The 23,414-nt window shown below is 44.0% G+C and overlaps 1 protein-coding gene across 1 annotated transcript in view; it reads left to right on the top strand.

The window, feature by feature from the left end:
- LOC103362784 (calsyntenin-2) overlaps positions 1-23,414 on the top strand; it is a gene marked incomplete at its 3' end in the record, with an annotated part of 206,548 nt that overhangs the window by 86,190 nt on the left and 96,944 nt on the right. The window contains exon 5 of the mRNA XM_008289268.1: positions 7,812-7,961. Within this exon, the coding sequence (XP_008287490.1) occupies positions 7,812-7,961 (150 nt within the window). The remainder of the gene's footprint in view (positions 1-7,811; positions 7,962-23,414) is intronic.

Here is a 23,414-nt window from a genome sequence, read left to right as displayed (position 1 = left end):
CCTGAAAACGCAAGTAAACTATAAACAACAGTGAATCAAAAAGCCTTTAATGATGGTCCAAGACAGTCTCCTGGCTGAAAGCCCGTTGACTTTTGCTCCAACCTACTCCTCCAAATGGTAGATAGGTGCTTTCTAAGTGGAAACCTCCACCATTAAATGGATGATGAAGAAGCAGCATTAAACGGAGGTTAAAACGGACTGCTGAGCCGACGAGAAGGCGGAGGAGGCCACCTGCTGCTGATATCTGTGGGTGAGATAACAACTGATAATGGCCGTTTAACAGGCAGTCGAAACGGGTGGGAACACTTTTAGTATTCGTGCGGCAGAGTAATGCCAACGCCGTGCCAACGGATGCTGCCCTGCAGTTCAGCATCAGGTCTCTGAACATGCTGGCAGCTCTGTGAGGCTCTACGTTACCGCTCTGGTGTTTTGACCTAAATACTACCATCAGCGTGCTAAGATACTGTCAATGACAATGCTAACAGGCAGACATTTAATTAAAATGTAGATAAAATGTTTAAGCTGCTGTGATTGTTATCTCAGTTAAGCAGCTTAGCATGCTAACATGATGGCTAAAAGGTTGTTGGTAATGTCGCAAGTTTTGCAGATATTTGGTCATAAACTGAAGAACGGGGCAGTTGAATGATGTTGGGAGGTGAAAAATGAAGGTTAAACCAAAGTTAGTTTCCTGAGGGGGGCATAAATGTTGTTATGGCAACAAGCCCTACAGATCTTCTTAAAACGGTCAATGCCACTTTCATGATGATGCCAGAACAAAAACACAGGAGATCATCAGAGTTAGAGGGACGTGGATAGAAGCAGCAACCATGACATCACCCTTTGGTTTGTGGAATATTTCATGAGTGTTTTTAAACTGAACATAACAAGCAAGCTGATGGAGAACCCAAAGACGCTACAGACGATGAAATGAAATGATAGCAAGGTAGCTCCTTCTGAACACGTGCCTGGCTTTATTGTCCATTTAACTGTAAATGGGAGCATTATTGACAATAAATACAGTTCCTAATAAATACAGCATTATTCATGAATAATTAATGACTTTGTATTACACATTTAGTGTACTGGACATTTGTACTGTGGTCATATTGCTATTTTACGCCATGAACACATGATGCAGACCATAAGGGCAGCTGGTCACTGGGATGTACAACCACTATCAAAGCTGAACCCAGCTTGATCTAAGCGCTACAGACGACTTTGTCATGAAGCCCCTTTTCTAGATAAACTCCCTCGATGCTCCCTCCTGGGGATCATTACAGGCACTGCAGTTGCTCTACAATACTTGAACAGTGTCCAGATTAGGAAAATGGGATCAGACTGGGACTAACAAAGACCTGATCGGGACATGTCTCACTATCGTACCCCATATCTGCACCGTACAATAAGACCTGTTGCTACAGTCAGCATGGAAACTGTCCCACACACATCATTAGCATAGCAAATGTGTAAAACTGGAGAAGTAGTCCCTAAAAAACACTTTATGTTTCACCTGAATGAGTATTTAACACAACATTTACTAAAAAAAAAGTCCAGTACCTGCTATTTTATAAAAGTTGGAAAGTGTTGACAGATGAAACATTTTTGTTTTTTCTAGTATTTTTGAACAATAATAAGAAAAAGGAAGCTGACTGCCTGCGTTGTCCTTTAAACAAAGAGCAGCGTTAGGTAAGAACCGCTCTGTAGTGGAGAGTAATTATAAAGGGGTAATGGAAGGAATTCACAGAGACAGATGCAGTGATGGTTTGCTTGTGTGTGTGTGTGTGTGTGTGTGTTTATGTGGCTTTGATAGAGAGGCAAATAGAGAGTGTGAGATGGAGGGTAAAGCAGTCATTTACTAGCTGGCCACCCTTAGCAGCAGTCACAGCACGCACAGCCTGCTGACACGGATAAGTTGATGTAGTAATTGAAGGAGCAGGAATAGGAACCTCCGTCATGCAGAAAGGTGTGAGAGTGCAAGTGTGCATGTGTGTGTGTGTGTGTGTGTGTGTGTGTAGAAAAATAAGAGGCAGAGCAGCACAACAGATGAGGCAGCAAACAGTGAAATGGGATGAGGCTGCAAAACATTGAGACAATGATGTGCACTGAGAGAGAATGGGAGAGTTGGACGAGGGGAGGCGGGAGGAGGAGGAGGAGGGAAGGCCTTCTAACCGAGGGGAGACGGAGAATGAGTGATGAGGAGGACGGGGAGGCGAACAATGCCGTCCTCGTATGAATTACAGCTAATTCTCCCGCTCACACACTCGAATACTATCAGCGCTGGGCTCCTGCTGCACCTGCATCCCGCTCCCCACAATGCAAAAACCTTCACAAGCGTCCAAATACAAATCGCCGTAATTCATTCCAACTACGCTTCCCCATAATGGCCAGTCGTGTCTCCTTTCAATACACTTTACACCCTTACGAGTGTTCTCCATCAGGATGCCCTCCTTCCTGCCCGGGCCTGGCTGCGTGTAGCGCATTGTCATCGGTCCGTAGTGGAAGACTCATCAAATATTAACGGACACATTAGGACTACAAGAAGTCCCTTCATGCACTCTGCTCAGAAGAGATGCTGGACTGGAAAATGGGTCATGGCTACCAACAAGTCCACCAATAATAGGTTCCGTTCCAGTTCCTAATTTTGATGTGTTTGGAGCATTTTAAACCATAAATAAATTGACTTCCATCTAGAAACAATAATGTTTGTAACTTGACCTGAATTGCGAGCCGTGACGTCCACAGCGAGCGCGTCATATTCTACGGGCTGGAAAATGAGATCGTGCAGCATTTCTCCTTTGATGATGGATCCTTGATTGCAATGGTTCCACTTCAAACTGGTGGAAACATTGGACTGGTTCACTCGATGGGACCGAGGTGCCGAGACTTCTGAATGCAATCAGTTCAAGAAGCAGAGATAATTTTTTGTGGAAAAGCTGCTTCACGACTGGCTGTGGTGGTTGCAGAGAGTACTGCAGAGATGAATGGGTGGTTTTTGTTGTTTTCACATTACAACCTCATTGTGTGTTAATTCTGATACATACGCATCTCTAAGATCTTTCTATATGAAGCTGTGATGAGTTGCAAAGCTTCTGTGGGTTGAATTGTTATCGTAGTGTGCATGTGGGAATTCCACCTACATCGCTTTTAAACTTAATTTATAACTTGACTTCTGCAGCAGTGATTCATGACTTTCACATCGACCCAAATCCAGAAAGCTGAAGAGCCAGCTTTCAAAAGACTTCACCTTCTTAAACGTGGTTATTTAGGATGAGGATGAAGTCCAACGGCAGGCTGTCTTTGAGGAAGTATTGCTGTTCAGTGTGAAACAAAGGAGGAAATACAACATATCCCAAGTGAAATACTGCACCGATCTGATATAACTGGAATTTGTGACGCTCCTCGACTGGCTTGTGTAAGAATCAGGGTGTTAAAAAAGCCCTGCCGTGGAGTGCATTGTGTTCGCTTGCTGGTTGTGTTGGTTTGCCGTCCTGGATCAAAGTCCCGGGTTGCTTTCATGCCCCAGTCTGTCCCCGTTGTGCTCCTGTAGAATTGTCTGGCTCACAATGGACAATTAAAAAAAAGATTAAAATTGATGCAGCAGAAGCAGAGATATTGTCTTTTTTATGCCACACATCCTTCTTCCTTGGATTACATTGCATTACCCACAATGCAGCTGGACACGTCGATCACAGATTTGGGTGGAATACGTTCGTGGAGGCTAATGTGGCCGTGAGGGACCAGCTTCAAGTAGAGATGAGGAGATGTGCTGAGCTTTCTAGCTCCACACATTCTTTATATTGTCGTCTTTAGATTCCACTGCTTCAAACTTATGTCACTGGAGGCAATTTATTATTTTTAATTACTTTTTTCACATAAGCAGCAGCAGAACTCCCCAACACCTGTAAGCAAATGTAGATGTAAATAAATAAAAAACAAAAGGTGGCACAAGTGTTTCTGGGAACACCTTTCCTGTAGTACACCTCATTAGTTGCAGATATAACTCCACTCCCCCACAAGGGTTTCTAAGATTTATGCTCTCTAAGCTGAAATAACCTGATTCCTGTTGGTTTATTAAGGTGGATGTGGCAAAACAGCAGGTGACGAGTGAAGGTGTTGCTCTGTGTTGATGCTGCAATAATCATCAGTCATTAAAACTAATGAAGACCTTGATGTGACTCGTGTCAGAGCTGATAAACAAAGCGTGAGAACTTCCAGAACAACGGCGGCCCGGCTCGTGTTGGATGGTGACACCGTTAGAGGCTAATAGGGGTTGGTGGAGGGGTGGGGTCCTGATTACCTTCAGAAACAGGAGGTGAACGAGGGGACGAGTTAGCGGCGTGGCTTTTTGCGTCGGGGAGCTGCGGGGATTTAATGGAAACGTGGTCTTAATTTTGAAAAACATTAGCACTAATCAAAGCACTTTGAGAGATGGAGGCTACCTGTCATCGCTGCCATGATCTCATTTGTTACGGTGATTATATTAAGGCATCACAGTTAATTTGACAATGATATATAATGATGGTTTAAAATGAAATACCCATTACTCCTTTAAGCAAACACACACACACACACACTGGATAAGCAAAAGAAAAAAAAAAAAGCAGCAACACACTGAAATGTGATGAATCAAAAGCACCATAAAGACATACAAGGCTGCAGAGTGGAGCTCCTCTTATTTACTCTCCCCAAGGCAGAGTATAAGCAAGTACACTTAACTTTTAATACTTCTCTCGTTTATGCTAAACTCTATAAGTGCTGGGTTTTTTTTTTTCTTCCCGAGAACCAGGCTGAAGAACAGATCCATTAAGAATAAATTTAAAAGAGCAGCGATGAATATGGAAAAACATCCGTTGCACATTGCTTATGACTTCAGTAAAATGAAGCTCATTTAGCTGCACACAGTCATTTTACAGCTCTGTAAAGCCAGCCTTCCACTCCGGACTGTTTCTCACTTACGCCGCACAGATTTGGGTTTTATGCCGCTCACTGCAGAGTAAAAATGTTCCACAAAACAACGTGCTTAATATATTTTAAATCAACTCGCCAATCCGCTTTAGTTTTTCCGACGCACAGCAGTTTGTGTGAGGAAAGCTCCCAGTCGACAGCCTTGTTCCAGATCGGAGGCAACAATAAGTTTAACGAGAGATTAAAGCTTTGTGTAGAGTTTAACTAAAAGCCATGTTAAGCATTATGAATTCTCCCCACAATCTAAACATGCTTTTAAAAACTCCTTATTGCTGAAATGTCTTGCGAGCGTCTCCCAGATGAAAATCCTGCCAGTCCTGGAGACGGGTCCAGTTCCAGAACAAAAGGACTCGGAGTTGAAATTCAGGCAGACCTGCGAAGGCTTTTCCTTCCTGAGCTCATCTCGTAGAAGTTGCAGGCCTCGTGGCGGCAGGACTGTGATGGTGTTTTGCAGATGCTCAAACCGAGACAGAAAAGTTTTGTGTCTTTAAAATGACTTTGCTGAAGGCAGAGTCGCTGTCAGCAAAGTCGTCGTGTCTGCAGCTCTGGAGGCTTTTTGTTGATTCTAGTGTTTGACTTCGGCCTCAACAACCGTTTTTGAATATCAGCATAACGATATCTGGTCATGAAGCAAACACTGATGCACTGAAGTTGTCCGGCTGCACTTAGAGGCACCTGAGCCAAGTTGCTCAGAACAACTGGATGCACCAAATCCAGCTGTTGTTCTACATACACACCACTTGCTTGGTCTCCTTTGTGGTGACTCAAATCCCACACACAATGTGGTCGATGCACACAATAACAACACACACACACACCTCATCGGGTGTCCTTGTAGTGACGTACACATTAGTACGACAACCGGATGGTGGAACGTATTCTCTGCCACTAGAAATGCGAACAAAGACGGTCTGTTTGTCCTTCGTTTTACACATGTGAAGCATCCTCAGACTCCATACTGGCACACTGGGACTAAGAAAGGTCACATTTCCTGGCAAAGAAGTGACTTGACGGCTGCTTGTCTGAAGCATGAATTACACAGGATGACTGAATGGACTCTCACACCTTTATGGATGAATGAGGATCTCAGGAGCTTCCTATAAAGTGTGAGGTTAAACAAACCGTGTGTGATTTATGTTAAAAAACACAGAAACATGTTCTATGTTGTGTCTCATGTAGAGGTAGACTCCTACAGCATCATGTCTTTTTGCTATTGAAATGTAAAGAGTACATTTTCAGACTGCTTTGACTGATGTAAGCCCACTTGAGGAAGCCTTGTTCACTTCTAGATATAGTTATGCACACATGTTTTAGGTGGGATTAATTATCCTGGAAATGTGTTGTATCAAAATCTGAGCTTGTGGGACCCCAGGAGACATTTGTGCTGTAAAGTCATGCTGCGTCTTGTAAAATGTACTTCTGACTTGAGGGATTGTCTTGGAGATGCTTTGGGAGAATCTTGTCGGACACATCTCTAACACAGCTGTGGTCTACCAGGACATGATAAGTGCTATTATGGGCTGTATTTAAGCACTGCGCCGCTTTGTGATGGTCAAACTGACGATGCTATGAACTCAGCAGGAGCTCCCATCACCCATAGACTGTACAAAAGATGGACGTAGCTACCGTGACGTCACCCGTTGGTTTCTGCACTGAGAACATGAAGCCAGGGTTTTGCTACTTCCTGGTTGACATCTTGGATTTTTGGAGCCAGTGACGCAAGAATTGTGGGAGGGGGGGCGGAGCCATAGGAGCAGCGATTGGTCAGACGGATCGAGAGGCGGGCCCACTCTGCCCCGCCCACATTTACCGCCTTCTGCTCGCTCCGTCTGCATCGTCGCTGCCGACTGTCAATCAAGTCAGCCACGCCCCTTGACCCGCAAAATGTTGACGATTTTTTACAAATTCAGTATTGATTTATTTTCAGATTGGTCACCTGATCTCTGGATTTGACCATGAAAACTAATAAGAACAAAATCCTGAGCTGTAGGAATGCAGTATTTGGTGATCTGTGATCACTTCTTTTCCAGTTCCAGTCTATGGGAGCCAGGGCTTTGTGGAGCCAGCAGCTAGTGGACGTAGTGATGCTGCAGGTTTTTGACACTTCCGGGTTGGCTTCATTTTTCAGGGCCGGTTGCTACGTCCATCTTTTACACAGTCAATGCCATCACCTCTCACTATTAAATGATTTATTGTTCAGCATCTATGTGTGGGTGTAATACATGTTTTTGCACCCCTCCCCCCAAAGAACTGGGAGGTTCGTCAGCGACACACGTTTAGGACCCTGAACGTGAAGCAGCTAAATGGAATTCAGCCATCATCAGTTTTATTTACACCTGCGCTTCTCCTAATGTGAATAATCAAAAATGTCTTCGGTGAGAAAGGCCTGTTGATCAAAACAAGAATCGTCCAATCCTCCCTAATGAGCTGCCTCATATTAACCGTAATTGTCTAAATTAATTTCAGGTGTTTGGCTTTTTCACTGATGGGAAACCTCGGCAACAATGGAAACGTGCTGAAGCTGAAATACAGAAGCCAACTGCACAGGATGCTCGAGGAGAAAGTTGGACTCACCGATGATGATTAACTTTATCACTTCCCCAACCGGACAATAAGAAGCCGTCTTGTTTACTGACATGCTGTTAGCTGATTTTTTTTTTTTAGCTTTCGGGGTCTCAAAATTTCAAACGTTGCAATTCGTGGCCGTCGATGTGCCCAAACTGTTCGGCACAAACTGTTTTCATTAAGAGGCACAATGGGCGGACTGGGCCCTGCAATACATTTTAATGAGTCGCTTTAAAAAGCTATTTGGGTCGAAGCTGACCTTGACCTTTTCTCCGCTCCAGGTAACATCCGGAACACAGAGAAGCTGAGCTACGACCGGCAGCAGCAGTACGAGATCCAGGTGACGGCGTGGGACTGCGGCCAGAAGAGAGCCTTGCACAGCGTCCCCGTTCGCATTGACGTCAAGCCTGTCTGCAAGCCTGGCTGGCAAGGTTAGCCTCCGTCATAGCTGTTTGTGTGCAGAGACTTCAGGCAGGTCTCACTGTGCAATGTTTATACATCCAGAAATGGAGATGCAGTTGCCTGTGTGAGATTATGTCGGTGTGTGCAGTGCGTGTGTGTCTCTATGTTCACAGATGTGCTTGTTTGTATGTGATTACTTTACTGTGCGTTCCTGCTTCCTCTGAATGCTTAATTTTTCTCCATTTGTGCTTGTCATAGTGTCTGTGTTTCTCATCTCTCCTCACTTACCTTTCTACTCTCCTGTTTTTCTCTTTTTTTTTCCACATTTCTTACGCTCTCTCTCCCTCCCCATCGCTCTCTCCTTCCCTCCCTGAGGAATTACCCTGTCAAGTTTAGCTGGTGTGATCAACAACACTTTACTAAGAGCACCTTGACTCAACCAATGCAGCTCCAAGCACATCAGAAAACAGTCGTGGCAGCAGTAATAAGGCCCAAAGTAATGCAAAGACAAGTATCTGAGTGATGCAACAACAACAACAACAGCAACACTCAAGATAACTGCAGACACAATTTACACTTGTCAGAGGGCAGCGCACATGTGATGAAAGACGAACACATGCTGCGTGCAGCTTCACATGCAACCATGTGCAATCTGTGTTGTTCTGTCATTAACAAGGTGATTCATGTGCTCTTTGGCGTCCAGCCATTTATCGTCCCACAGGACGCAATGTTAGCAGGCTGGTGATAAACAGCAGTAAATGAGGACCCTGGCAGCAGCTCAGTGGCAGCCACTGAACCCTGCAAAAACTGTTAACTTGTTTGGCTCATATTCAATCTTCCAATCTATGATTTCTCAAAAGAAGTGGCACGCCGGTGGTTTTGGATAATTTTATATGTTTCTGATCTGAACCAAATTTCCAATAAAAAGTCAGGATATTAAATTATACCAGAAAACGCTAAATCAATTTATTTTCCATCAAGAACATCAATTCTTTAAAGGATGTCTTAGTTTTACTACGGTCTGGTTTAAATAATTTCTGAAGACGGGTACTTTTTGCAGTGCAGTAACAACGTTACCAGACTGGGGTCTGATTTTAGGATTAAGAGGAATTAAGGTCAATAACTCAAACAAGTAAAAGAAGATGTGAAGAAAATAGTTTTCAAAGAGCTTCAAAAAAGAAAGTTTTATCTTTACTTGTAAATTCCAAACCAATACATGCAAATAGGACAAAGTCATTTTAGCAGCACTTGGCAACGTGCTGTGTCGTGTGTTTTAATGCAAAGTAGCACAGCTACAAAGAACAGCGATGGCAAATAGAATCACAGACTCCATTATGTACAGTAAAAGCATGCCAGACCTACAAATGCACAACAGAGCAGGTCACAAGAAGGAAAACTTGCATGTTATACAAGCACAGTAACAGACACAATTATACACACAAATCTTATATTACTCACATTGAAACACTATTTTTTATGTGTATACATTCTATACGCGCTGACTGTGGACATGTGTAATTTCAGTGTCTGCACACAGACATCAGCAGTCAGAGCTGTTGCTGGTGTTCAGAGTAATTCCTGCTCTCTCTCGGTTCTCAGCAATAATCCTGTCTTTGAAGCCTGGCCGTAATGTTTTTTGCGTGCGCCTTTTTTTAGCTCAAAGTTGAAAAGATGCATACACACAAATACACACAGGCACAGATACACTCCCCTTGATGAAAGGGCAGTTGTCGCCATGGGCGTTGTTTGGCTGTAGGGATGAAGGGAAGGATGGAGAGGGAGAAGTAAATGCCACGGCCAGAGATCAGGGGATATTTAATAGGCCTAGTGGTTGTTGTATTAAAGACAGGCTACTGTGGGAATGTCAGAGACACACACACACACACACTCGGGCTCAAAAGATGTGCTTTCTTGCAGTTAAAAAACTGTAATCTGTCTGTTCAAATTAGATATGGTCTGTGACTCTGGACAGCAGCTGGGAGTTTCTCTACCAATCACAGGTTCTCACTTGTTCCTGGAGTCTCCGTGACTGATGGGTAGTGAATGTGCACACACACTCACACTCAGAGGAGTGTGTGGGCAGTCGCTTCAGCTGCAGCAGGCAACTGTTTTCAGCTACTTAGTGATTAGCTGATGAACATAGTGAAGCGTTCAGCAGCTAAAGAAAGAGGTATTTCCCAAAAGAGCTGGTAGTAACCGAAAATTGCGCTGAAGGAGATCGAATATTTGACTTGCATTGATCTGGTGTTAGCAAGAGTTTGAAAAGAGACCCAAGTGCAGGATAAAGGCAGGACGAGTAAACAAAAAGAAAACTTTAATAAAAGTTATGGGTGGTGATAATGGAAGGTGGCAGAAAAGCAAGCCATAACGAGTGTCACTGGAGAGTCTGGGTTTTAAAAAAAAAAAGAATCAGACCAAATGAAGTCCAAAAGTAAACTGCAAAACCAGATAAATCCAAAAGTGAAAGTAACAACACCAGTGAGGAGGCACTCAGGGAAGGATACAGGGTTCACAGGCAAAGAAAGAGAGACTCGACTAAATGAACATACAGGGGCTGATTGGATGTGAAAAGTGAAGCCAACACAGAAGTAGTGACCCAACCCTGCATTACGTCCAACAGCCAGCAGAGGGCGACACATTTGGTTGCAAAAACACGTCAATTGTTTAGAAGTCTACGAGAAAATTGCATAAGACCGATGTCCATCAGCAATCAAAAAGGCGGGAAAACACAAATCAAAAAGGCGGGAAAACACAAACAGGGAGAAAGCCAAAAATACTGAAAACGCTACATTCAAAATTCAAAACTGCTTCAAAATTAAACAGAAATTAACTAAAAAGAAGGACACAGACCACACACATGAACAGAGGAAGACACAGACATGGACGAGGGAAAACATCTGATGGACAGTGTCATGTCTGCAAATCAATGATAGTGCTGGTCCATCACTGCAGCTAGCACGTTAAGCACATGAACCTAAGAGGTGATGCATCAGTGTTGTGTTCACAGCTTGTTTCTGATGGCCCCCCATGTGACCAACTGAAGATTTAAACTTAAAGAGTTGACATGTGGTGTTTTCGGTCTTTGGATATAAGACATTCTTGACCAATCCAGGGTCGATCAGATCCTTCTTTTGATCATTGTGCGTTTTTAGCAGCCTTTATTGGCGGTTCTCTTCCAGTGGACTCCTGTGGTGCCAGGCAGCCTGAAGGCCCTGCATATGGTCACCAAAGGTCCCTCAATCAGCAGGCCTCAATCAGCACACACTGCGTACACATTGCTTGGCATCAGTACTTCCCTACCAAGTCTGCGTGCTTGGCTCTCCGGAGGGCTCCTCCATCTGGTCTTCTCAGTACACAGTGTCTTCCAGCAGGGCCCTTTGCCTTTTTGTTTCAAACATCAGGATGATGTCCAGCTTGACTGTGGTGCCTGTGATGATGTCTGGGAAGCAACATGAGTCTTCAGCTCCCAAACAGTGGCAACAAGCCCACCGGATGACCTTGTGTGTTGCTGAAGTTAGTTATTTTCCTTAACAAAAAGTCTGTCACCTTCCTCACTGGGTCTCTGTTCAGATGGCAACCCCCGCTGCACCATTCGGCACCTGGTCCAGGATGTTAGCGCCACTCCCTCAGATCCTTTCAACAGCCTCTCAAGACATGCTCCAGGGATTGTGTGCTCTCATCAATGCTTCTGCCAGACCTCAGTGGAAAAGGCTGCATAGGCTTGGGAGGATGTTGCAAACCAACTGGATTGGGAACATAATCCAACACGGCCCGGCCTTCTAGACTTCTAAACCAGTGATCTCGTAATCAGTGGTTTGCTCGGATCACGTCCACGCACCCCGCTGCTGCTTCCCCGCCGTCTTGCTAACCCTGCTGTACCTCTTCCTGGACCACATGACGGCTCTCCGTCCTCTGAACTCCTTTGTAGTGGTGCCCTGGAAGGCTGCCAGTCCTTGCCCACCCTGATGCCAGTGCTCACTGCTGTGGTTCAGCCAGTATGTCACTTTGCTTCTTTATTTTTTTCAAAGCCTTTCAGTCCTTTCAGTAACAGGAAGCTACATTGTCACCAACTTTTTTTTCTCTTCAAGCCCAATACAATTGAAAACTTTTCAGACTATTATAGTCCATCTCATATCTCGTCTCTTCATCTCCCTGCTGTCCACATAGAAACACGACATGCGAACACACACACACGAGAAAAACTAATAATGGAATGAGCCGCTGTCGAGGCTCTCCTCTTCATTTGACAGGATGGTTATCAGCTTTATTTGCTGTAATACAGTTTGTCTCTAACACCACAATAGACCCTTGGACAGAAAGCTTTATACAGTCAATCTTACAGCCTAGAAGCCTGAGACTAGCAGTTTGAGAAAAAGCAAAGAAAAGGCTTCATGTTTCTGTATTTGTGCTTCCTGGGATAAAGTTTGAACACAGAAACAGTCAACAGCACTTTTACAATGACGTTAGAGGGAACTTAACCTCCAAATCTTTACCAAGGTCGCTGAAATGAAATAAACAACCCATTCACGATCGCAGTGCAGCGCGACATTGTTATATCTAAAACTAACAATGTCATAAAAGAACATTCACATTGACTGAAAGGCGGATGCTCTTTTGTCGCACTTTCCCTTCATTGTTAGGCATTTGTAAATCCAAAAAAGGGTTGCCTAAGTAACCACTGCTCTGTCTACAGTCTGGTTTTATTCAAAACAACAATGCGACAGGTTATCTTAACCTTTGCCTGATTGCTTTTGTTAGAAACTCAGCGGAATGCAAACATGCTGGCATTTATTCGCATCCATCTAAGTTTAGTGAGTTGACAGACTTTCATTTGCTAGTAAGGACTAATAAAGTCCTCACGGGCAAGTCTACAGCGTTGTCGGTAACTATTGAAATAAATAGTGAGACGTGACGACGTGTTGCTGTTTTTGGTGGTTTTGAATTCTCTATTTCTGTTTCTTTGAAAAGCCTGTGTTGCTTTTTGGGGTTTTCCTTTTCATTTGGGGGGTTTTATGGCAGTTTTTTGTGCACGTAAAAGGTCCAAAGTTTTCTCTCCTACAGAAAATGGTGCTCCTTACCTACCTCCATCCATCCATCATCTCTACACCTTAATCCTCACCAGGGTCATGGGGGGCTGGAGTCTATCCCAGCTGACTCAGGGTGAAGGCAGGTTCACCTGGACAGGTAACCAGTCTATCACAGGGCTACACTTAGAGACAGACAACCAAGCACACTCACATTCACACCTACGGACAATTTACAATCACCAATTAACCTCAGCATGTTTCTGGACTGTGGGAGGAAGCCGGAGAACCCGGACAGAACCCATGCTGCACGGGGAGAACATGGAGACTCCATGCAGAAAGAACAGTGCTAACCACTGATTCACCTGCAGCCAAAATCTGTGATCCACACTTAATTCAAAGTCGAGGCATTTCCTCTGTTACTGTCACTATGAAACACGTTTGCATAACATCCGCCTAGTGGCCCTCAAACAAACAATCAGCGGCTTCCTCATGGTGTGCAATTATTACCTCACTTCTTCTGCTAAAGGTGCAGCCCTGTTCTCACAGATCTGAGGTTACATTCTGTAAGCAGCCTTGTCTGACCTTGTCGGGCCACCTGATCGGTCAGAGCAGACTGGGCTTTTCAGGGAAACATTGAAGAGAGAGGAGCTACAGCAGAGCATTTCGAAGGGAGGGTGGTGGAGGTGCTGCAGCAGTGTACAATCTGGGGATATTAATGTGTTTTTTTAACATTATCGCATGTAAATATTCTAGTTGAACCCCAAACTGTAATTCTACACTTAATAAATATGCAAAATATGTGCTCTTTACGTGGCATGTCCCTCAATTATCATGTCTCTGGCGCTAAACAAATAGTGGATGAAATGTGATTTGCATTACAGGTATTAAACTAAAGGTCAAGGGCCTCGATAATGGACAAAATGCAAGTGTAATGATAGGACTAATTAACAATTAGGAATCGCCACAGTCATTGATGTTTGTCTTGAATTCCTGGAAACAAACCCAGGATTTGTTGGGACATTTTCACCGCAAAACACAAATGTCAAACCTCGTGGTGGCACTAAAGCGGCGAGTCATTAGGAAAGTCAGAAATGTCTGCAAATCATTACAGAGACATTTGCATTAAACGGCACTCAATTATGTTGCGCTTTGTGCTGCAAGAAAATCATTAAATACTCCTTTAAATTTGACTGCGCTGTCTTTACCTACAGAAAAAAATACAACCCAGATCCAGTTCTGTCATCGACGGCGGGGGGTGAAGTCGCGAACGCGCCACGACGCAGCCGAACGCAGCTTAGCACGAGCCTTGAGTGGCAGATTGTCACACTGATGAAAACAGAAATCTACATATTCATACCCAGCCTTTGTGTTGTGAGAACGGCTCTGAGCCTCGGGTACGTGTGCGTCCACGTGTTTGCGAGCGCACACATTGCCTCACAATGCTGCTGCTGTTTTACCTCTAACAGCCCCAAATTAAAACTGACCCCAGGGGTATTGTCAGTCAAGGCAATTAGTATGAATCTCAGACTGCAGCTCAGGTTTCTAAACTATCAGCGAATAATTAGAGCAATACAACATAGGTGTTTATGTTCGAGATGTTTGCATTTCGCTGTCAGTTTCTCTCTAATGAGACCCCTGGAAGGCATCATTACGAGATGAGTAGGCACTTTTTTTGGGAGAGAGGTGGCATTTAATATTTACCTTTGACAGCAGCAGTCTTTTAAGGCTTCCAAATTAAAACCACCCATCCTTTGCATGAGGAGTTATTCAGCAGTTTAACAAGCTGACAACGTGTAGGTTGTACGGAAATGTACTTGTGAGGCTGTTACATAAAGCCGTCCCATACCATAGCCGTTTGATGTCTCCATTACAAAAGGAAATCTAGGAGAAAGAAAATCCTCTGACATATCGTGTATTGATGATCCTGGAGGTAAATTTGTAGAGTGAGGAGAGCTGAATAAAAAATTAATGTCTTTGGAACAGGCAGCGTAGGAGATGTGACTGGTTATCAAAAATGCATGCACCACACGTCAATACTGCTCATTTTTAGAGGAGGTTCTTCTAACAAGTGTTGGACCAGCTTTTGCAATCTGTCTTCCCCGGAATGAAGATGGTTGATTCCCTAAAATGTGAGGTAAACCTATAAAACACATTTCACTGAGGAGACAAGAAAAGCAGGCCACAGCTCGCTGTAACTCTCCGGCGACATCCACAATAATAGCGTGACAATCAATTTTTTGAAGGGCATTATATCTCAGAGACAGGAAGATTTCTTTGAAAAAGTGGTCGAGCTTGAAAGTGCGAAATGTACACAGTCGGAAAACTCAAAACAAATTTGAAATGCGGATTAAGATGGAGAGACGTACGTGGGCAGAGCGGGATCTTTGTGATTTATTGTCACACGTAGAGAGCAACTGTTCTCCAGTTTCATTTCACTGTAGAAACACGAGTGGATTTCACTTTGACACACAACAAACACATGAACGAACATTATTTTCTCGAGCTGTGCCTACAGCTTCTGCTGCTGTCATCACATGTTGGTGCACATACATGGGACAAGATGCAAATCAGAAGTGCAAAACTTATTAGGTTCACAAGAAAGACTGCAAAACTGTGAGATGCCTGCATGGCTTCTGTTGGTCTCACATTAGGTGGCTCGCCAGTTTTGTTTGCTTTACACATAAGAGAAGTTCACGTTAAGAGGTGGGCGGTTGGTGGTGGTATTACCCAGGAGACTTTGACTTATGAGACTGGAGTTTGAGTCCTGTGTGGGACACTTAGACTGTTTATAAAAGATGGAGGTAGCCTGCAGGTTGAAGCCAAGATGTGCCTTGAAATCGCATTCTTCCTAACAGCCAGCAGGGGGCGATTCCTCTGGCTGCTTTCTTTGCCCGTTAGGAGCAGACAGTAGCAACAGAACCTGGGACGGCAGACTGTAACCACTTGGAGCTCTTGTACAAATAAAAACCTGTAAATAATGAGGAAATGCATTTATAAATTAAAATATGCCAGTGTTTTTTCCTTCGTGTGGTCAAATCTGATCATCCAACACGAGAGTACAACAAACAATGATGAGTGAAAGTTTTGAAATTGGTGATAAACCTTAAAGCGCCGTGATAAACTGAATCCAAACCACTCAGGCTTTGAGCGGAAGCATTCGTATATACCCTGTCTCCATAATCCAACAGCAACAAGTCTCTTTTTGGCCTCAAAGGACCGGCAAGACTTGATTCTAAAGTGAAAACCCAGTTTCAGTTTTAGTCTCTTTGGCAGCTGCTGGATGTGAAGGAGAGACAGCCATCGATTAAAACTCCAAAGTATCTGTACTGAGACACTATTTCGATCTGTACACCCTGAGAGGAGGTGATTGCAGGCAGGTTATGTGGTTTTGACTTGGAATTTGAGGACAACATGAATTCAGTTTTGCTTAAAACAAGTTTTAGGTCAAAGAAATTTGACTGGACAATATTAAAAGCAGTTAGCAGCTAGGATAGACCATATTCTGCTGTAGATGCTGAGGTGTATATCACAGCATCATCTGCATAAAAAATGAGAATTGGCATTAGAAACATTATCAGTAACATTATTTATGTATGTGATAAAGAGGAGTGGTCCTAGAACCGACCCCTGTGGAACACCCCTGGTAATTTCTAAACAGCTGGAAGTGAGTCCGTTTGCTTGTACACACTGAGTTCTACGTGAGAGACAGTCGTCAAACCAGTTGACAGAATGCGGAGAAATTCTGAGAAGTCTTAGTTTTAGAGGTTTAAGATCAACTGGATAGGTCAATGAAAAGAGCTTTACAATGATGCTTCCTGTCAAGAGAGTCAATGAAGTCATTTAATACTTTTAAAGCTGCAGTAGTTGTATGATGAGATTTCCTAAAACCAGACTGACTGTTAATTGATGAGCTGCAAAACAAGTCAGAATTTACGGAGGTGGAAAATCATTGGTAAGCATTGTCCTCGTGAGTTTGTGGTCGCATCCGCTGGTCTCCAGCCTCCTGCAATGCAATGTTGTAAATGATGGTCCTATTCAGGGCTGCAAGGTGGCGCAATTGGTTAGCATTGTTGCCTCGCAGCAAGAAGGTCACCGGTTTGCATCCCAGTGGATGCACCGGGATCTTTCCTCGTGGAGTCTCCATGTTCTCCCCGTGCAGCGTGGGTTCTCTCCGGGTTCTCCGGCTTCCTCCCACAGTCCAGAAACATGTTGAGGTTAATTGGTGATTGTAAATTGTCCGTAGGTGTGAATGTGAGTGTGCTTGGTTGTCTGTCTCTAAGTGTAGCCCTGTGATAGACTGGTTACCTGTCCAGGTGAACCTGCCTTCACCCTGAGTCAGCTGGGATAGACTCCAGCCGCCCATGACCCTAGTGAGGATTGAGTGGTGTATAGATACTGGATGGATGGATGGATGGTCCTATTCAGAGTAAAACAGACGATAACACAGGTAGGTTTTAGGGTGTTGTTGCCTTGTGATTGACAGGATGCCACTGTATCTCTGTGCATTGTATCCTGGAGTTCTCAGTCACATCCACTGCTAACTTACATCAGGTATCATAGGGCTGAGATGTTCCAACTTGTGGTCCACAACCCAACAAATGACATCATAGTCACTATGTCCACCTCTCTGAACTGTCTATAGTGGGACCATGTGTTTTGGCATTTTCACTTTGCACACACTAAACTGCAAAAACAAAAACAACAACAACAACAAAAAACTTCCAAATCTCAACCAAACCAAAGAGAGACAAGAGTTATCATCTCACATCTATGTTACTGAGCTTCCATACTTGAGTTAATTCCATCTGCTAATGAAGCCTGTGATGCATTTAAAGCTCTGGAAAAGGTCATAAGCGGATCAAACGACCATTTTCAAACAGGACATGATTAAAATTCAGTGTTCAGTTGTCAAAACAGAAACAGTGAACTAAAGACAAACTCAGGGATTTTAAGCTTTGGATCAACAAACACGTGTTGGTGTGAGACTGAAGAGAAGAACTGAAGCAGCTGCAGGAGGCAGTGTGCACACTTTGCTGAGTGCTGTGGCCACGAGCGACACTTAAAGCACGATTTATAGTCAAATGTACGGTTTATTCCAAGTTCATTCAGCCTAATTTTTGCTTCGTTTGTTTGTGTATTTTCCATTTAATTTGCAGTTTACCATAGTCCCAACACAAAGAATGAAACGTACGTGCTTCACACAGAGTTTACACTTATTGCTAATTGTCGGCTCTGGTCCCCGGTCGGGCTTTTACATACACAACGCAATTAAAATGCAGTTTTCAATCTCATTAAACCACAATACACTGCAGACATTAAAGTGCAACGGAATACCCGCAACAAAATGCACTAATTGTGAAATAAACAACCACTGTGCCAGTTGTGCACGTGAGTTGTGTGCGGCTACCTTAGCGCGACACAACAAAGTGTGTGTGTGTGTGTGACAGCCTCTGACGTGACCTCAGGCCTAAATCTGTGCAAGTAAGTCAGTAGCAGCTGTAGCTGTGAGGCGGGGGATAGAAATCCATGAAAGTGCATTTTTATACGTTATTTGTTGGCGTTTCTTCTTCTGTAATCATACGGTAGGCACAGAGGACGCTGGGACAACGCTCTGCAACCAGTACGGCTTTTGAAACGTGACGTAAGAACTGGTGTCGGCGACAGAGCGCACTGTGTTAGCAGTTAAGTTGGTGGAAAGTTGAGAGCCAACCTGAGAATTAGTGAGTATCTGAGATCAGCAGACGCTCTCAGGCAAATTCTCTCTTTGAGGAACGGGGGCTGCATTTTCTGCTTGACTCTCCAATATGCCATTCAAGAGTGTGTGTGTGTGTGTGTGTGTGTGTGTGTGTGTGTGTGCGCTGGCAGCCCACAGTCCTGATCTGTGATAAGAGGAGCAAGAGGATGAATTAAAGAGGAGAAGAAGAAAAAATAAATGGCTCGGCACTTCCCTTTCCCATTTTCTTTAACCTCCTTCTCCTCTCTTGCTTCCTCTCTAATCTCAGACTCAGGCTGTCTGGCTGCTGCTTTAGCACTTTTCATCCCCTCGCTGGTACCAGCTTGTTTTCCCTTATTACATTCATTGTTTCCCTTTCCCCTTTTTGCCTGAATGTCTGTGTCTTGCATTTTTTTTTCTTCCCTTTGTGGGTTTGATTCTTCTTTTTTCCCCTTTTTTTCCTACTTGCTTCTCTTTCCTCTCATCTCGCCATCTGGCTTATCAGTTCGCCCTCGTGTTCGCGCTTCTTTCACTTCCTCGTCTTTCTTCTCTGATCCACTGCTAGTTGTAAGAAGTTACCAGACTCTTTTCCCCTCCACTTTTATGGCATTACATCATAGCATGTGTACGTGCACGCTGTCAGAGGAATCGTCTCACGTGAACTCTCGCTGCCCTTCGACCCGGCTTCGGGCAGGAGAGATGGATGAATAGTGGCAGGGCTAAAAAGGCAGAGAGGAGTCTGACACTCTGGGTTCACTTTATTGTGTCAGAAGAGAGCAATGCTTGGATAAAAAGGAAATGTGTGTGTGGTGGGGAGTGTATGGAGGCAGTGTGAGGCGATAGAGATGAGCGTCAAAGTGCTTGTGGTGTGGTTGCTTTTGTGCATATTTTAATTTATTTGGCCAAACACTCATTTTTTTAGATCTGCAGGGCATTACATGATCCTGCACCCGGGCTGCCTTGAGGGGAAGCTTCCACCCAGAGGCAATCTGACAGATGAGTCAGGACTTGGGTGTCTTCATTTTTTCCAGAGCTGACCTGTGTTTTTCAGATTTCACTACTTATGTCAAATTGTGAAAGTCTGATTTCACCCGGGCGGGTCACTGGATGTGTTCACGCTGCATTGTGTTACTTTTTGGGCTTGTCCACAAATTATACTGTCATAGAATATGGATAGATTCTTAACCCTGAACCTTAAAACTCTGGCAGCTGGAATTGACTTTTCAATGGGAGTCTTGTGTGTGGAGTTTGCGGCGTGGCTTCTCCAGCTTCTTTCCACAATCCACAGAATTGTTGAGGTTAATTGGTGATTCTAAATTGTCTGCATGAATGTCAGTGTGCTTGGTTGACGTGTCTCTATGTGGATATTTTGTTCTCCAAAAGTCAACCATTTGCACCAGATCCCATTAGCAAAAAACAAAATTCTGCAATTCTGGGTGCAACTGAGCTAACCCTAACCCTGAGCCACGAGTGATTCAAATGCAACAAGCAGCCATCCATCCATCATCTCTATACTTTCATCCTCACCAGGGTCATGGGGGGCTGGAGTCTATCCCAGCTGACTCAGGGTGAAGGCAGGTTCACCTGGACAGGTAACCAGTCTATCACAGGGCTACACTTAGAGACAGACAACCAAGCACACTCACATTCACACCTACAGACAATTTACAATCACCAATTAACCTCAGCATGTTTCTGGACTGTGAGAGGAAGCCGGAGAACCCGGAGAGAACCCACGCTGCACGGGGAGAACATGGAGACTCCACACAGAAACCTGAACCGGCGACCTTGTTGCTGCGAGGTAACGGTGCTAACCACCGAGCCACCTTGCAGCCCTCAACAAGCAGTCATGTGACATGATTTTGAGAACTTCTCTGGTGGATTGTGTTCAGACAGAGTAGACAGGAGGCAACAGATTAGAGAAATAAAACACACTTGATCCATAAAATAAATCTAACGAGACTTCAAATGACTTACAGAGGAGCAAGTTGTTGGAGGGGTGAGTTTGTAAAGATTGTTAAAATACATACTAAGAATTAAACATCTCTAGCAGCCAACATTTCTTTAGGTATTATTAACATCTGTGGGCACTTTTGTCAAACATTTAGTCGAACTTTGTTATGCTGACAGAAGACATTTTGGAGCTCTTTTTACTTCTGGTTGTGCCGTTGCCACAGAGGTGTGACGCTTTATACTGAAAACACAGAAAAGAAAAATGTGGCCAAAAAGCAAAAGAGAAATTGTTTGAGATTCTCACAGTTAAATGCCTTTAATAGAAAGCTACCTTGTTACACTTGTTGAATCAAAAAAATCTAATCTTATTCTTACATTCTGTCCTGTTTGAGGTCTCATTTAAATATTGTAGATTTAAATCATGGTTCTGAACTGTACTTGTGTCCAGAATTAGTGGTGATATGAATGTATTTCCTGCAGAACAAACAGGTGGACTCATGGACGTCCACGTCACTGCAGTGAAAAAAACCCAACTCAGAACAAAATGCTGAGAACTTTATGTGAAGCTGATTATAAGATGTAATCTGGAAGATGAACCGCTGCCGTGTGCTGAGCTTCACCTGTATTTGTTCAGCACTTTTTTTTTTTTCTGAGACCCAAAAACACACCAAGGTGGACGCAGCACCGACACAAACACACAACCTCACACACCTCCATGAGAGTGATTACACCGGCTCAGTCCTTGTCTCTCTGCCTGTTGAGATTGGAGTTTCCTTTATAGTGGCACTTCAGTGTCAAGGCAACGTTGAGCGATCATGATTACAAAGACAAAGAGGGAGACGGGGTGCAGGAGAGGAATACAACAGCAGGGGAGACAGAGCAGGCACAAGAGTTAAAGGGGATTAATAAAAGGTCCGTTTCTATATCTTGGGGAAAGGTTTCGGAACATTGAGCCTCAGGGTCTCGTTGAGTCAGGGCTGCACTTTTGTCGACGTATAGTGGACAGCTGAGGTTTCATTTTATCAGTTGTTCTACCGTCGTGCTGTATTCCGACCCTCACCTCAGCCTATAAGCCCTGAGTAGTGACTGCTGTGGGGAGAGGAGACCCTGAGGCAGACACGCTTCGAGGGATCACAGTGAATAACTTTGGATTTCTTTAGGATCGCCCACGAGGAGACAGAGGACGTGGGACGGCTTGAGTCGTCTGCGTTGTCTGACGCCATTTCAGAAATAATCTGTGGGCATGAAGCCAACTGTTGGTCGCTTAGTTGTGTAAAAAAATACTAGAAAGACGAGCACCAGTGGAAACACAAAGATGGTCTCAGCTGCTGTACGGCTGCTCGCGGAGACAACAAGGTCAGCAACAGCTTCTTATCGACGCCGAACCGGCGACAGCTCAACTGGTCGTCAAGGTGGATGTCTTTGTTTTCCTCTTGAAAAAGTTCAGGAGCGTGATGGATCAGGGCAGGACGCAAAAACCAGAACCTGAACACGTATCTGCGTCTTCAAAAGTCTGGGTTTCGGAGGGCCCAAAACACCGGAGCAGTCCAGATGAATGCATTTTAAATTGAAAGCCTATTTGTGTGGGTACAGCCTCGGTCCGCTGAGATCTAAGAAAGCTCTTTTTTTTTTTTTGGCTTCTTTTCTACTGAACAGTTTCAGTGTCTCCACTTTAAACACCCAGGATTAAATTGTCATTTTCACTCAATCCTCAAAGGGGGCAAAAGAATTAGAGTTACTCTAGACATGAAATTGGGGTCTTTTAGGAGGCTCCCCACAGAATCCTGCAGAATGAGAGCTGCCGTAATTTCATTAGAAATTATCCCATTAAAGGCTTTATAACACTATTGTAAGAGAAATATATTTCTGCCACCTCAGGTTCTCGCACAGCAGACCTGTGATTTCATGCTCTTATCGTGCAGGGGCATTTGAAATGTGGGGATGTCGCAGATTTATGATGTTTTCAGACTTGTTTTAAAGCATTTTTCATACAGTGCATGAATATAAGATGATTGGAAATGTGAATTATTGAAATCCCTGCCATCTTCTTGCCACACCTGGAAGGCTTTTGAGGCACACTGGAGTCTTTAGATGTATTTAAAGCTTCACTCATCAGTATTTTCATGTTAACAAGTGAGGATTTCACAGAGACCGGCCACATGACTCAGCTCTGAGTAGTTTTATCCTCTTTCAGCTCAGCGTTTTGGTTTTTTCGATGATGTCTGCTGGATGCATAAATCTGCAAAAACATGTCTGAACTGCATCCAAGTGGTGAAACAGCAAAAATATTGTCTTTGACGGTCTTTAGGGCAGTGCTTTCCTTTATCTGGATGCGTAAAATCTCAGATCGTGGAACATTCAGAGAACATTAAACATTCCTCTGTCCTTCATTTTACTTTTTGTCGTGCTTTAAAGTTTCTCTCACCTTTTATGAGCCCTACACTTCTCTGTTGCAATCTTGCGCTCCAGCAAAACAAGAGCTCTCCTCGCACTCAAGGAGGAGAAAAGTGTGTCGTATCGTGCACAAAGAGCATGCATGAAAGCATTAAAATGAGTACTTTGGGGGCATTGTGGAGAACGAGAGACAGAAGGACGGCCAGGGAAGAAGAAGAGAAATCAGAAAGATGGCCCTCTCTGAAGTGGAGGGAGACGGAGGAGGACAGGGGTGGAGAGGGAAGGGAAAGGAGAGCAAAGGAAGGAAAAGAGGAGCAGAGTGCTCTTTTAAATGGAAATTGGCTCTCTCACTGATGACTGGGACGAGTAATGATGACCCCCCCCACCACCACCAC

The sequence above is a fragment of the Stegastes partitus genome, unplaced genomic scaffold (assembly GCF_000690725.1).
Source record: "Stegastes partitus isolate 25-593 unplaced genomic scaffold, Stegastes_partitus-1.0.2 Scaffold602, whole genome shotgun sequence".
NCBI lineage: Eukaryota > Metazoa > Chordata > Actinopteri > Pomacentridae > Stegastes > Stegastes partitus.
Note: the sequence above shows the minus strand (reverse complement) of the source record. Positions and strands in the feature narration are given on the sequence as shown.